The 14,962-nt window shown below is 40.4% G+C and overlaps 2 protein-coding genes across 2 annotated transcripts in view; both read right to left on the bottom strand.

Moving 5' to 3' along the window:
- Positions 1-2,165: 2,165 nt before the first annotated feature.
- On the bottom strand, positions 2,166-9,058 carry gnb5a (guanine nucleotide binding protein (G protein), beta 5a). The gene is made up of 11 exons (XM_017484731.3): positions 8,816-9,058; positions 6,280-6,416; positions 5,956-5,997; positions 5,710-5,786; positions 5,419-5,551; positions 5,055-5,198; positions 4,816-4,907; positions 4,603-4,651; positions 3,950-4,046; positions 3,489-3,655; positions 2,166-3,301 (listed from the first exon to the last, which is right to left on the bottom strand). The coding sequence occupies exons 1-11, from the start codon at positions 8,925-8,927 to the stop codon at positions 3,290-3,292; spliced, it is 1,062 nt and encodes a 353-aa protein (XP_017340220.1). The 5' UTR covers positions 8,928-9,058; the 3' UTR covers positions 2,166-3,289.
- Positions 9,059-9,333: 275 nt separating this feature from the next.
- The window catches only part of myo5c (myosin VC), a 28,659-nt gene continuing 23,030 nt past the window's right edge, over positions 9,334-14,962 (bottom strand). Inside the window, exons 30-41 of the mRNA XM_017486123.3 lie at positions 14,629-14,722; positions 14,498-14,549; positions 14,234-14,402; positions 14,061-14,145; positions 13,882-13,980; positions 12,828-12,982; positions 12,129-12,218; positions 11,904-12,054; positions 11,401-11,704; positions 10,886-11,060; positions 10,718-10,798; positions 9,334-10,553 (exon numbers count right to left, since the gene is read on the bottom strand). Of these exons, the coding sequence (XP_017341612.1) occupies positions 10,401-10,553; positions 10,718-10,798; positions 10,886-11,060; positions 11,401-11,704; positions 11,904-12,054; positions 12,129-12,218; positions 12,828-12,982; positions 13,882-13,980; positions 14,061-14,145; positions 14,234-14,402; positions 14,498-14,549; positions 14,629-14,722 (1,608 nt within the window). The 3' untranslated portion in view covers positions 9,334-10,400. The remainder of the gene's footprint in view (positions 10,554-10,717; positions 10,799-10,885; positions 11,061-11,400; positions 11,705-11,903; positions 12,055-12,128; positions 12,219-12,827; positions 12,983-13,881; positions 13,981-14,060; positions 14,146-14,233; positions 14,403-14,497; positions 14,550-14,628; positions 14,723-14,962) is intronic.

Below are 14,962 nucleotides of genomic sequence, written 5' to 3'. Positions count from 1 at the left end.
CACACCTTTTACAAAATAGATGGTGTTTGCATTAACATCTAGCCTGATGAGTGAAAGTCAAAGATACTAAACCCTTTCCTATGGAACTGCTTGATAGAAATGCCATGGCTTAAATCATGTGACATCATATTCAATTCAATTCAATTCAATTTTATCTTTTATATAGTGTTTTTAACAACGGACATTGTCACAAAGCAGCTTTACAGAAATAGATCAATTCAATGTATAAATGGATAAATTTATCCCTAATGATCAAGCCAGAGGTGAAGATGGCAAGGAAAAACTTGAGAGGAACCAGACACAAAAGGGAACCCGTCCTCATCTGGGTGACACCGGATAGTGCGATTATAAATAAATAAATAAATCCCTTCTATAATTGGTTAAAAAGTGCAATTGTGTAATCAGAAGTAGGGCATCAGGATGGATCAGGCAGGTCCAGAGAGCAGAAGGGGTCAGGATTCCGGGTATCTCAGGAGTAGGATTAAAGGGGGTGTGGTCAACATCAAACAGGAAGTACTTGAAACATAAAAATGTTTTGGTTGAAAAAAAAAAAAGCCGTAATATTTGGCTAGTTTATTTTATAAGGCTGTAAAACTGTCATCACTAATTCCACAAGTTTGTGTACACCTGACCATCACACCCATATGTGTTCCTTCCCCAAAATGTTTCCACAAAGTTGGAAGTACACAATTGTATAGAATGTCTTTGTATGCTGTAACATTACAATGTCTCTTCAAGAGGCCCAAACCTGTTCCTGCATGACGATGCCCCTGTACAAAGCGAGGTCCATGAAGACACGGTTTCCCGAGGATGGAGTGGAAGAACACGAGTGTCCTGCACAGAGCCCTGACCTCAACCCCACTGAACACATTTGGGATGAACTGGAACACCGACCGCACCCCAGACCTCCTCACCCGACATCAGTGCCTGTTCTCACTAATGCTCTTGTGGCTGAATGATCACAAATCCCCACAGTCACGCCCCAACATCTAGTGGAAAGTCTTCCCAGAAGAGTGGAGCTTATTATAACAGCAAAGAGTTAACTAAATCCGGAGCTGGATGTTTAACAGACACATACAGTACACTATGATTGTGACATTCAGGTGTCCACAAACTTTTGACCGTATAGCATATGTTTGTAATTCCGTCTCAAAATACACTGAGCGGAGTGGAGAGTGGAAAAGTGAAGAGATATAATGGATGTATGAATGTATACATGCAACATCCCACAACTATGTTTGCACTGATGGATTTGATGTGTATTAAATGGTGTTTTAATAAAGCAGGAGAATAAGATATCCTGCTTATTCTATTTTTACTTAGTGTATAATGTGATATAATTGTAGAGATTGATGTTGGTGTGTTTTTTTAAATAAATAAAAAAATCCTGTATTGAAACGAATTATGCTACTGAAACATGCTACTTAGACCAACATCTTAATATGTAGTACACACTACTGTCTTCATACAGCATCAGAATGTGTTGAAGATGAATATCGGAGTCCTAACCCAATAAGATCCATCCATCCATCCATCTTCTATACCACTTAATCCTTTTCAGGGTCACGGGGAAACCTGGAGCCTATCCCAGGGAGCATCGGGCACAAGGCGGGGTACACCCTGGACAGGGTGCCAATCCATCACAGGGCACAATCACGCACACACTCTCACACCCATTCATACACTACAGACACTTTGGACATGCCAATCAGCCTACCATGCATGTCTTTGGACTGGGGGAGGAAACCGGAGTACCCGGAAGAAACCCCCGCAGCACGGGGAGAACATGCGAACTCCACACACACAGGGCCACGGTGGGAATCGAACCCCCGACCCTGGAGGTGTGAGGCGAACGTGCTAACCACCCAATAAGATATGTGCCTCAAATTCCCAAACATGTTGTTAAAAACGGCAAATTTTAACAAAAGGGTAATCCATACATTTTCACAATATGATAATATAAACATTTCCCTTCACATGTAGATAGTCAAAACCTTGAGAATGTCATAAATGGTTTTTTTTGTGTTTTTTTTTTTTTGTTTTGCAAGAAAGCTTAGACAAACTGCTCCAATATACAGCAAGTGAATTCCCCCTACCTGATATTACAAATAAAACATGGCAAACAACAACAACAACAACAACATATACATCACATATTTCTCGATATGTAAAACCCATTTATTTATCTTTAATGATGACACTATTATTATTGTGGACAAATATGATATATACATTTCGCTACAGTAGTAACTGTTCCTATAGTGCAAGTATTACTTCAGATCAATATATGTCAAAGAGCACATGATAACTGAGTAGGGATTGTTTGCATATTATATGAACAATCTGCACAGAAACCTCTGCTCTTCCAGCAGGCTGCGTTGCTATTTTAGACTAGAATCTAAAATTGTAAATGAACACACACGCCTCCTACATCGAGCTACACGGCGGTAAGTGCAGTTCAGCTTACCGTCTGTGTTTCCAAGACATTATCACAAGACAGAGATACATTTACAATTTAGATATGTTTAACGACTTATGCTGGATTTCATTAAATGAATTAATTTGTTTGTTTTTGGTCTAGACATAAACCTAACAAAAACGGCCAATCACAGGAGTTTGTAAGAAGAGGGCTGGATATGAAGTGTCCTATGGAAGAAGAGCGTAGTCGTAGCCGAAATCTAATACTTCCACGTATTACCTTGCCATTTTATATATGTCCTTAGTATATTCATGTTCGTTAAAATAAAATGAAAAAAAGCAACAAAAACAAACAAACAAACAAACAAAAAAACAGGCAACTGCCACTTTAAATTGTAAATATATGAAAACTTCCTCACAATTGCTTGCTGCTATTTATATATGAACTTATTCCAACAAGCACATGCCTGTTTATTCACTCATAGTTGAATCAGGTGACATATGAAGCCAGAGAAGGAGTGTGAAGTAGAATGATACCCCATTATTTATAGTCTTCTTTATAACCTGCATGCACTTCATGTATAAGCGAGAAGTATTTACTGTTTAAGTATAAACAGCTCATGGTAGATGATTTCAGACAGAGCTAGTGATTGCGGACAAGTTTTGGTTCTGTATACATTTAAAATAAAAAATAAAAAAATCTAATTAACATTGTGCTCTTGTCTGGATAGACTACAGTCTCTCTTCAACCCTGTTCTACTCTACTGTGCATTTCTTATGAACCCAACACGTTATGTTAATAGTTGTTCTAGTGAATGTCGCTGTTGACGTCAACGCCGGAGAGAACCTAGCAGGCAATGCAAGCTGCTGTTCAAGCCCAGACCTGCAAGGGCAAAGGAAAAGTGTGAAAACCGCCTGAAAATATATTACAAATAGAATTGAATTTTTATAAAGAAAGGTTACTCGTTTGTTGTAGCAATAACAGCTACAACATTTAGGTCTAAGTATTCTTTTATCCTTACTCAAGAGTCTGAATTTCAGTCCAATTCTAGCACAATGAGAATCTTTACCCGTAAAGTGTGGTCCCAGGACCCCGAGCAGAACGCTGTCCCGTCTGGAGAGACGCGAAGGGTACTGACTCTGTTCTCGTGCCCGAACAAAATGGATACGCGGGTCCCCTTTAGGACGTCCCACACGTTGATGGTGTAGTCGTTGTAGCCGCCAAATAGCAGTCTGCCTGCGAGACACAATGTAGAGTACATCAACGCTAGACTGTAGGTTGTGTGAATGCGAGGGTGAGTCAAATGACAACACCTGCACCGAACATAATGGGGATATGTAGAAAAATCCTACACTTCTGTGAGACCTGTTTGGAATAATCGGTGAAAAGCTTTTCATTTGACTTCATTTTGTGATGTCACGGATGTAAAATTAGATCATATTTCCATATTATACACTTTCTCTAGAAAAGGTTGTGTACGCTTCCAGTATACGTGCTGTTTAGTGCAAGGGTGTAAAAGGCAACACTTACCACTGAGAGAGAAGTCTACACTGGAAGCTCCAAATATGATGCTCTCTTTGGAATAAATGGCCACTTCTCTATCGGCCCTCAGGTCGTACAGACGGCACTGATGAAAACAAATCAGACTGATAAAGCTGCAAAAGCGTCCTAACAATCAGAATGATTGGTTCTCCTTAAGGAATATTAAGACATTTGTTTGTTAAGTCGTGCAATTATTCTGCAATTTATATTCATTTGAAGCATTTTCTGGAGATAATAAGAGCAATGAGCTTCTTCCTGTAACGTCTAACAAGACTGAAAACTCTGTGAAAACTCCTACACGATGTTAGTAGTGTGATTAAGGTGTGTACGTGTCTGTAATACACGTCGATAACACGACTAAAACAGGGATACTCCACACGTCTTAATTCCATTCGTGTTTACTTCGAGTATGACTTTAGTCGGATTAAGGTCATCAGTAATCGCTGTTTACATGCTAGTTTCTTAATCAGAGTATCGCCTTAATCGGGTTCATATCGTATTATTGTTGTCCGTGTAAAAGTACTGACTGTGCAGTTCTAATTTTGAGGTCTTCTTTGCCTCCCTTACCGTTCGCACTCACTCTCCGAGTATGCTCATGCAGTTAGACTGTAATGGGGGAACAATAAAAGGAGAAAACTCACAGTAGCATCATCTGAGCCAGAGGCAAATGCGTCCCCACTCGGATAGTATCTATAGCAAAAAAAAAAGAAAAAAAGAAAAGAAAAAAGCTTGCTTTCAGAATATAGAAGCAGTGTGAATACTTTCCTTCACAAAAACAAAAACAAAAACAAAATCAGACCAGTCTGTTAATCCTAACGAATAGCTCAAAATGGTGTGCGAGAAGGTGAACTCACCGCACACTGTTAATATCTGACTCGTGGGTCTCAAATGACTGGATGCACTGTCCTGAGCGCATGTCCCATACATTTGCCTTCTTATCACAGCCCTGAGATGTTGTTAAGAAAATGAAAAAAAAAAGAAGAAGAAAAAAAAAGGGGTCATTGCGCAATCACAATAGTACTTCTGAGAGAGAGCGAGCGAGAGCGAGAGAGCGAGAGAGAGAACACAGTAAGAGTTCTGATGTGATTCTGACCCCAGAGACAAAGGTGTTGCCGGTCTCAGATGGAGCGAGGTCCAGGCAAAGCACATCAGCTGCATGACCATGGAAACTCTGGAGCAGCTGTCCACTTTCCACATCCCACAATGCACACGTTCCATCACCACTCGATGTCAGGATCTGAAATAAAGAGCCATCGCAATTACCTACATGTAGAAAACCAACTCACAACAAATACGGATTTCGGTACGTCCTACGAGACGACATACCGTCCTATCCGGCATGTTTAAGATGCCGATTTGATGCAGCCAGCTATAAGTATAGCGTCCTTTACATAAGATCTACAGATCCATTTTCATTTAGAATTCAAAAAACAAAGAAAAAGACTAATATTGTGGACCTGCATGTCTGAGTTGGTGAAGCTGCAGGCAGACAAGTAATTGGTGTGCATTGCCACGGACTTCTTCTTCGCTGCCAGATTCTCGTTCTTATCCAGGGAGAGTGGGTACACAGAACACTTGTTGTCAAGACCACTGCGAAACACAAATAGCTCTCTTTAGAAGGCTACACAACTTAAAACAAGGAGATATCTCGGCTACTTATCTTCACAATTACGACCCTGATGGAACTCTAACGCTTTAAAATAAATCTCTTTTTGTAACGTCTAAAATGACAACAATCAGGTCCTCACCCACACGCTACCGCACATCCAGATGGGGCATACGCACAGGCCATCACCCATGTACATGGCATGGTCACTGCATGCTCCTATGGGGGGGAAACCCGAAAAAGTAAGCAGCTAAACATCTGGGGCCGTACAATAATCTGTCCTAAATGACACTATAAGCTTTTTAATATTTTTAAAAACATATATATATATATATATATATATAAAGATTTATTATTATTGATGAGTCAATTGGTGTAATTCATATACCTTGTTGGTTGTAAATGCATCCCACACAATCACCTTTCCATCCTAGGGAACAAAAAGAGTACATAATGTATAGATATTCTGAAAGCATTAAAAAAGACAGTCATGTAATAGGTCTTTTTGTTTGCAGAAGTGATTGAAGGATCACGACAGCTCTCAACTTGCAGTCAGGCTACAGCAATTAGCCTGCTGATAATGACACTTCCTGTTGAGCAAGCCTCCTAAATGGCTTCCTGTGGGACCCTATAATGCACTACATAGCGTGTAGAAGCCATTCATTCATGCCATATGGGGAGTAAGGCATTGGAATAGGATTTATTATTGTACCTGGGACGAGCTCACAATTCTCCTCTTGTCTTTACACCAGTCCATGCAAAGCACTTTATTGCCGTGTCCTTTCAGAGTTCTCCTTGTCTTCATGACAAACTGGCCGAGAGACTCCACCTTCTCTGCCACCTGGTGCACTGGGGAAGGAAGCAGGTGTTTAATGGGCTATATTTTCCTCTTCTCTTAATAGAAATGAGCTTGAAAACCTGCTGCCTAAATATTATTAGGCTCTACACAGACTCAAACGTCACTAAGCACACTCATGACTAAGCTTAGGAAAATAATATTATGTATAAAGAGTGTACAGTAATATTCTGTGTGACCATAATGTTACAAGGCTTTAGATGATGGGTGGAACATTCCACCATTAGAGTACCAAAAGCAACTTGTTTTTTACAGGGTTGCTTGGTTGTTTGTTACAGAGTTACTTAGTTGTATGCTACAGGGTTACTTAGTTGTATGTTACAGGGTTACTTAGTTGTTTGTTACAGGGTAGCTTAGTTGTTTGTTACAGGGTTGCTTAGTTGTATGTTACAGGGTTGCTTGATTGTCTATTAGAGGGTTACTTAGTTGTTTCTTACAGGGTAGCTTGCTTGTTTGTTACAGGGTTACTTAGTTGTTTGTTACAGGGTTACTTAGTTGTTTGTTACAAGGTAGCTTGGTTGTTTGTTACAGGATAGCTTAGTTGTATGTTACAGGGTTAGTTGTTTGTTACAGGGTTGCTTAGTTGTATGTTACAGGGTTAGTTGTTTGTTACAGGGTTGCTTAGTTGTATGTTACAGGGTTGCTTGATTGTCTGTTAGAGGGTTACTTAGTTGTTTGTTACAGGGTTGCTTGGTTGTATACTTAGGACATACTTTTCACTTGGACATGCTGTTAGAAAGGGTCTTGACGATGAAAGATCCTGTTTATCTTGCAACTTACTGTTTTTTTTTCTCTTTCTTTAACACAGTAAACAGGTTTCAGAAACAGGGTTGGCTTAAATGTAGAATTATTATTACTTAAAATAAGTTAATAATGCAAAAGTCTTAAATGACACCCTTAAATGACACATTCAGCCTCACAATTTGACTTTACAAAAAAAAAAAAAAGAACTTTATGCTTTGTTTGTATTATTATATTGGGCATGCAGAATGATTGTCAACAAGTTATGTGAAGACAAATCAGCCTGTTTGAGAGGTACACTATTATGTTATTGGTATTAAAAAATCTACAGCACTGCGCAAAAATGCTGTAAAGCAAATATCACTGTATATATTTAAAACCAAATTATTTTGGTAATTTTATTTGGATTCTGTAATAGGGTTAGCCATTGCAGTTTATACAACTAAACATTATATATATATATATATATATATATATATATATATATATATATATATATATATATATATATATTTCTGTGCACGCATTATTTGACAATTTATGGTGGAACAAAAAAAGGTTCTCTATTGGCGGAATGTCGTCAAAGATGAACACATACAGTTCATAAACCTAAAACATCCCCCAAACAAACAAACAACAGAAACCATCACAGAAATTCTGATGGTTTCCACTACAAACCATCAGCTAACTATAAAAACCGTTCCCATTACTGGTCCTTAATGGTATCCACTTGGTAATGCAACAAATTACCAGTAGAGACTCAGAGACCCCATTACATTTTCCAATCCCCATTATAATCATTAAACTCCCCACAGCCACACTCCAAAATCTATTGCAAAAGCCTTCTCAGAAGAGTAGAGGTCATTAACACAGCAAAGAGTGAATCAACCTGGAATACGTGCCTTCAGCAAAGCACATATTTACATGATGGTCCGGAATCCATGAACTTTTGCCAATACAATGTACATTTTGTTCATTTATGAGCAATCAGCTGCTCAAACATGTTCCATATTGGTTCTTCATAGTATCCACGAGACAGAACATGCCACCAATAGAAGGCAACAAATTACCAGTAGACACCCACAGGGACCATTACAGTTTCCATTATAACCATTTCAAATTCTATGAGAGATCCTATTGTTTTGTTTTGTGTTTCCAAGCACATTACTCATTATAATATTTACATATTGTAAATACATATATACAATATACATATTGTACTAAACACTAGACTATAGAGAGTACAGTTACAGCCGGATATATACTATGTGTGTGTGTGTGTGTGTATATATATATATATATATATATATATATATATATATATATATATATACACACACACACACACACACACACAGTGCTATATAGTATTATAACATCTCCTGCCATTATGTACAGTCTTAGAGGGGTTATTACGTGTACATTGCTCACTGTATTGTAAAACAGGAGCTATAAATAACTCACAGCCTCATTATATTATGGCCTGTGAAAAGACGGTTTTCTTTCCATCGAAGCATTCTTTGTCACTAATTTTTTATTTTAGAAAAACAAACAAACAAACAAACAAACAGACAGGCAGACAGACAGACAAAGGCGTGAACTGTTCCAGCTGTGTGATGTTTTCAGGCCCGCTTGTCTGCTCTATACTCACGCTCCACATCATGCAGCTTGGCCCGCTCGTCCTCCAGCTTCGTCTTCAGCGTCTCTGACTCGGATTTCAGCTTCGCTATGGTCTCACTCGGCTGCACTTCCTGGGCAGCCATCTTTTCTCACCCCCTGTATGAGATGCTTACCCGAGCAAAGCGCGTTATTCGTAGTATTCGCCTATTATTTAGTATTAGTTTCCGAACGGGATCGAGGGAGCCTTATGGACAGGATGGATGCTCGAGCGCGGATGCAGCTGATGTGACGTCACGGGAAGGATGCCCAGTTTCCAGCCTCCTGTGAGGCGCTCGCGCTCGCCTTTTAACGCCCAGAATGAAATCAATAAACTGTACTCAGGGCACTGAAAGATGCTCACAAGCCATGATTCACCTGTATTGCTTTAGATTATAACTGTCGCAACAACGCCTTTCACACAGATTATCAGATTATTTACTGAGACGTGATGAATATTTATGCGTTGCCATGGTGACAGGTAGGGAAAGGATTCAAGCAGTTTATTCCATACACTGTGCAAATTATTTTATTAGCCAAAAATTGGTTTATAAATAATGTAATACACTCAGTGTCTAACACGTGCATGTGGTTCGAAATGGTTCAAGTGAATGTAATAATAATAATACATCATATAATAATAATAATAATAATAATAATAATAATAATAATAATAATACACTCCATAGTCAAAAGTATGTGGACACTGTAGCATTGCAATTTGTGAGAGGAGCAAACCTGTTCTCGCATGACAATGCACCCGTGCACAAAGCGCGCTTCGTGGAGACACGGTTTGCCAAGGACGGAATGGAAGAACGGGAGTGACTTGAACTCACTAATCAGTCTCTCCGGGATTTTGCGATCACAGAAAGCGAACACAAAATCAAGCAATATTCAGAGGAGCTCGCAATTTTTCAAAATGAGCTCAGATTTTCCACAGGTTTGGGCGCGTCGTCTTCGGTTCACGCGAGTCGAACGTGGGTACAGCTAAAAGGTCTCGTTTACCGACAAACATCACCGTGAAAGAGCGTGCGGAACAATTCCGTGCAAATTTTTGGAAAAAAGCCGCAGCAAAATCACATGCACTTTTGGCCGCAACAACCACAAAAAAAAAAAAAAAAAAAAAAAAAAGAATGAATACAAATCTCCACAGTGACGCTCCAAAATCTAGTGGAAAGCCTTCCCAGAAGAATAGAGGTTATTATGAGTAAAAGGGGGAATTAATCTGGAATGGAATGTTCAACAAAGCACATATAGGTGTGATGGATAGGTGTCCACAAACTTTTGCCAACACAGTGTACATTTTGTTCATTTATGAGCAATTAGCTGCTGGAAATGGTCCAGAGAAATACAATTACATAGATATAAAACACAAACATACTTCAAAGAGTCAGCAAAAAAAAAAAAAAAAAAAATCACGTGTAACATTTTGTCATATGGCACCGAGTCTAAAATAATGTGACAGACAAATAACCAACAATTTCATGTGTGAATTAAAAATGGTGATTAGTTCATAAAAAGCATGTTGATAACGGACGAAGGTCAATGCTGAAGAGTCAGTCCGAGGTCCGGGTCAGGGCTCATATGCGGGTGACAAAGCTCAGGTGGAGGCTGTTGGGCACCTGTAGGAGCTCCAGAGCTTGTGTGGTGTGACAGAACGGGAAAGTAACCTGGAAGCGATACTGTCCGTCCATCATCAACTGATTCGAGCCCTCACGTTCCTGTAGCAGCGCCTGTTACAAAACAGAAGCCCAAACAGAAAATGGACCAAACAGCCTAGTCACAATCAGTACTGATTACACCAATCCTACTTAATATGAAATAAATGAAAAATAATACTAAACTAGCAACAGTGACTGGAAAACGTGGTCACATGATCAATCAGAAGAGAACTTGCCTGAACTTTCCGCACAAAAGACGGCGCAACTCGCTTTTCAAAGTCGTCGATGGGAGTGTACGAGTTGAGGATCTTCACGATCTGAAAAGGCAGGAAGGAAAGTTGAGGAAGCATAAGCAGCAAATCAATAGCCATGAGAATGGAGGATTGTGAGGATTGCTGTTGCACCTGAACCGGTGAGAGCTCGTGGCATCTTTGCTGGATCTCAGCTGCATCATCGTCAGTGGTTTTGTTCACCTGTAGGAGCCAGGCAGCCTGGGACAGCGGCCCCAGAGTCTCCATAACATTGTAGGCCTGAAGACCTTTATCCCTCAGCCACTCTTCCAAGTAACTGATATTACACCTGTTAGGGGTTGGCTTAAATATATATTAGGCTTTACTTGGCTTTTATAAAATAGTTTTTCCCTGATAAATGCAGTTTATGTCAATATGGCATCTGAACACTATCCCAAAGAGGCACATAGTACTGGGTAAAAAGGATTATTGCCCAAGAACTGGTACAGGATTATAGTGAAATAAAATCATTTTGAAAACTAATAATCTCCTTTTAAAGTTTGTCTGCTCAGTGTTTCACACATTATAGTTTTAAATACCGCACTGCAACAGACACGCCAAACGTCCGATTATTAATAATTTTGACTGCAGCCCTACGCAGTTATTATCTCCTTCCTGATCCCACTCACCTGATCTGCATGCCCTTGCGGCAGGAGCAGAGATCCTTGCGGAGGAGGATGCTGTTGAGCGAGGTGGCTCCAATCAGGTAGAAGAGCTGGCGGAAGGCTTGTCCCTGCAGCTGCTGATCCATGCCCTGCTGGGACATGCAGCTGTGGAAGTCGCTCAGCAGCTGCAGGATGGAGGAGATGCTGTAGCTCTGGCCCTCGCCCTCTCTGAGCCCGTCTCCCAGCATGCTGTTGGAGCGTTTACGGAAACCTGTAGGTTTCATACTTGAGATGCCCTGCAGACTCTCGTGCTCCAGCATCCCATGGACTGGAGTGAGAAAGACAGGCACCGCATCACACAAAAGAATGCATAATTGGACAGTACCGTTTATGCTTTGATTAATACCAGATTTGGCAGAGGACCTGCATTTATGTTGCTGAAAAAGATAAAACAGCACCTCCGCAAGTGTTAACTTTTAAACAAAACGAAGAGAAAAAGAAAAAGGAAGAAACAACCAGTAACATACCGATCATAGGGAATAGGGCATCCTCCATCACATTGATAAACTGGTGATGGATTTGAATGGCAAGATCGCTCAAGACCTGTCTGTGATCTGAAAGGTCAAAGTTCTGCAGGCAGTTCTTATTCTGCCGAGGTGTATTGTGCTTCATAAACTCCTATCGATAAGAGAATACGGTTTTAGCTTTCGAACGATGTTTCTAAGCGGACTTACAATAACAATTACACTCACTTCTTCTCCACTGTACTGTTTGAGGCAGTTGAGCAGGTAGTATGTGTTGGAGAGCCAGAAAGACAAAACCTCAAAGTTTTCCTGATGGTTCTGGAAACAGGAGGACAATCCGATATCATCATCACGTCCGTTACTACTTCTCCTGGTTTCATTACATTTTACAGGGTAACATAGTTCTGTCCTCCAGAATTATTGGCACGCTTCATACTGTACGAGAGATTACAAACGAACGTATAACCCAAAGAAACAATCTATTTATCTTTATACTAACGGAATTCTCAATGGAACTCGATTAGTGCTTCTAACTATTTATCGTTTCCCTGGGTATAAATATGAGGTTGCACACATGGAAAATCCGTTACCAAATCAAGGAAGCAAAGAACACAATGAAGACCTGCAAAAGAAAAAGGTAAAAAGCTCCGTTTTTTAAACCCTAATGTAAACCTGTGGTCTGAATGAATCTACACAAACCTAAGAATACAAAAGTGGTTTAAAATGTTTTGTATGGAGGAGGGTATAATAATAATTCCTGTAAAAATGTCTCCAACCTTGTTAGACCTTACAGGAAGACACTCTACTGTTAGCGCATGCGTCATAAAATATTAATTGCAGCGGTACCGATGTTTTTTTTTATACACTGATGTTTAAAGTACTTCTGGAGGGCACTGTATACGCTAAAGAGCGATCAGGAGGTCTTACCGTGGTCACCTGTTTGATTCCTGTGATGATGGCACGCATGAGGGACTTGAGCTTTTCTCCATCATTGAGATAGTCAGCATGTCGAACGCACATAAAGAGCAAATGGGCCGCCAACCCAGGGATCATATTCACCACCACTCCCCTCGGCTTGAGCTCTGCAGACCACACATATTCGGTCTTCAAACCACAAAGGATTATCATTGTTTCTTCATTTTCTGTTTTTTATCTACAGCGCTATATAAAGGGGGTGGACACGGTAATGAAAACTTGTAACATTAGATCAGTACTAAGGAAATAATAAGGAATAGGGAAACTGTATCCCTCCAAAAATGGCTTTAATCATTCTTGGAATTCTGCCATACAAGTCCTGAATAATTTGTGGACCATTCTTCAAGAAGATTTTCTTTTCATCCCGCACTGTACTTAACAGTTCGCAGCAGACATTATGGGTCGAGGCTTCCCTTCGGCTTTCTCCAAACATAAATCCTACCAGATGTAGGAAATATGGTGAAAGCTGACACAGACTATATTACATTTTTCTATTGCTCAGGGGTCTAGGTTTTGTACTACTTTTTGTGCCACTGATACAAATGGTTTCCAAATGCCAGCCTTGCCATGCATTCCAGCTTTGAGAAGCTCGTGACATTGAGATAGGTAACAGAAGTGCTCGTTCAAATCCGTGGTTATTTTTATGGCTGTAATTTGGGGGATTTAGCGACGATCATCTACCACTGTCAGGAACCACTGTTCCTCTTCTGCCGATTCTGTTTGTCCGTCTTGGACACTACTGCGACTTTTGATGCTGTTCCCCTGAAAACATTTAATCATTTTCGTTATCGTGACTGATGTACCGGAGGTTCTGGCATCCATGATTCAGAACTCTTATTTGATGCATGTTGCTTTGAAATCTCACATATTCAACTGCTAATCCTCGGACCTCCTTTATAGCCAGCTAATCCGTGCTGTCAATCGAATCAATCTAACATAACATGTATGATGATGAGTAGGTACGTTTGACCTACGTATAGATACAACGAGCAGGAGTGGAAGTTACCAAGTATTAATGTCCGCACAAGCCTGCCTTCATCGTCTTTCTTATACTCCAGCATGCCGAGGTATTCTTTCGGAACAGCTGGTCCGGCTTTCTCACTGGCTGTTGACAAAAGAGTTGGCGCATTACTCTAAATGTAAACCCAGGTCAGTAGATCACAGCCAGTCAGCTCTGCACCTTACCTTTCACTGGTGCCTGAAGAGCTTTGATTTGGTCCTGCAGCCTCTTTATGGTTCGGTCTTTCGTGTCTAATTGCTCTTCAAAGTCCTGTGAACAAAAGATATATCTAAATCCTAAGCTAACCGGTGACGAGATCAGTTGCACAAAGTTGTCAGGAATGCACAAACACACACACCATGTTCTCAGCTGTAAGGCGTGATGTCTCCTGTCTGAGTTTGCTCTTGGCTTCGTTGTCTGTTTGCTGGAGTCTCTTAAGCTGCTCTACCGTCTCCTCTAGCTCCTCCAGCCTCTTCCCCATCTCCTCTCTTTCTCTCTCACTTTCTCTGTTCCTCTCCTCCAAAAGCCTGTGCGTAGAAATCCACACATATAACATACTTGTATACACATAGTCAATAATGTGTTTTTAGGATTTAAAAAAAAATGGAGGTACGGCAGTTACCTTCTTTGTGAGCTTTCCTCTTCAAGCTTACTGGATACCCTTGTATTATTTTCTGTCAGACAAATCGATATAAAAAATGAACAGGTAATCATGACTGTAACGAAAGAGCGTTTTCCCTGTAAAGAGCTCACCAGTCATCTCGGTGCATTGTTTCTCTAGCTGTGCTTCCAGCTCCTGCTTGTGACGCTGTAGCTCTGTTACCTGCTGCTTCAGCTCAGGGATCGCCTACATAACACAGAAATGTTCATCACAATCACGTTCCCAATAGTATTAATAGAATCGGTCATGCAAATGATGTTTGCCATAAGGTTAAGTCTCATTCTTCCATACTCCCCAAGGGTTTGGGCACGACTTCCTTTGCTCCAACACCTTCCAACCATCCGCCTCGCCTTCCAGCCATCCGCCTCGCCTTCCAGCCATCCGCCTCGCCTTCCAACCCTTCACCTCACCTTCCATCCCTTCACC

This window comes from Ictalurus punctatus, chromosome 14 (assembly GCF_001660625.3).
Source record: "Ictalurus punctatus breed USDA103 chromosome 14, Coco_2.0, whole genome shotgun sequence".
Lineage (NCBI taxonomy): Eukaryota > Metazoa > Chordata > Actinopteri > Siluriformes > Ictaluridae > Ictalurus > Ictalurus punctatus.
Note: the sequence above shows the minus strand (reverse complement) of the source record. Positions and strands in the feature narration are given on the sequence as shown.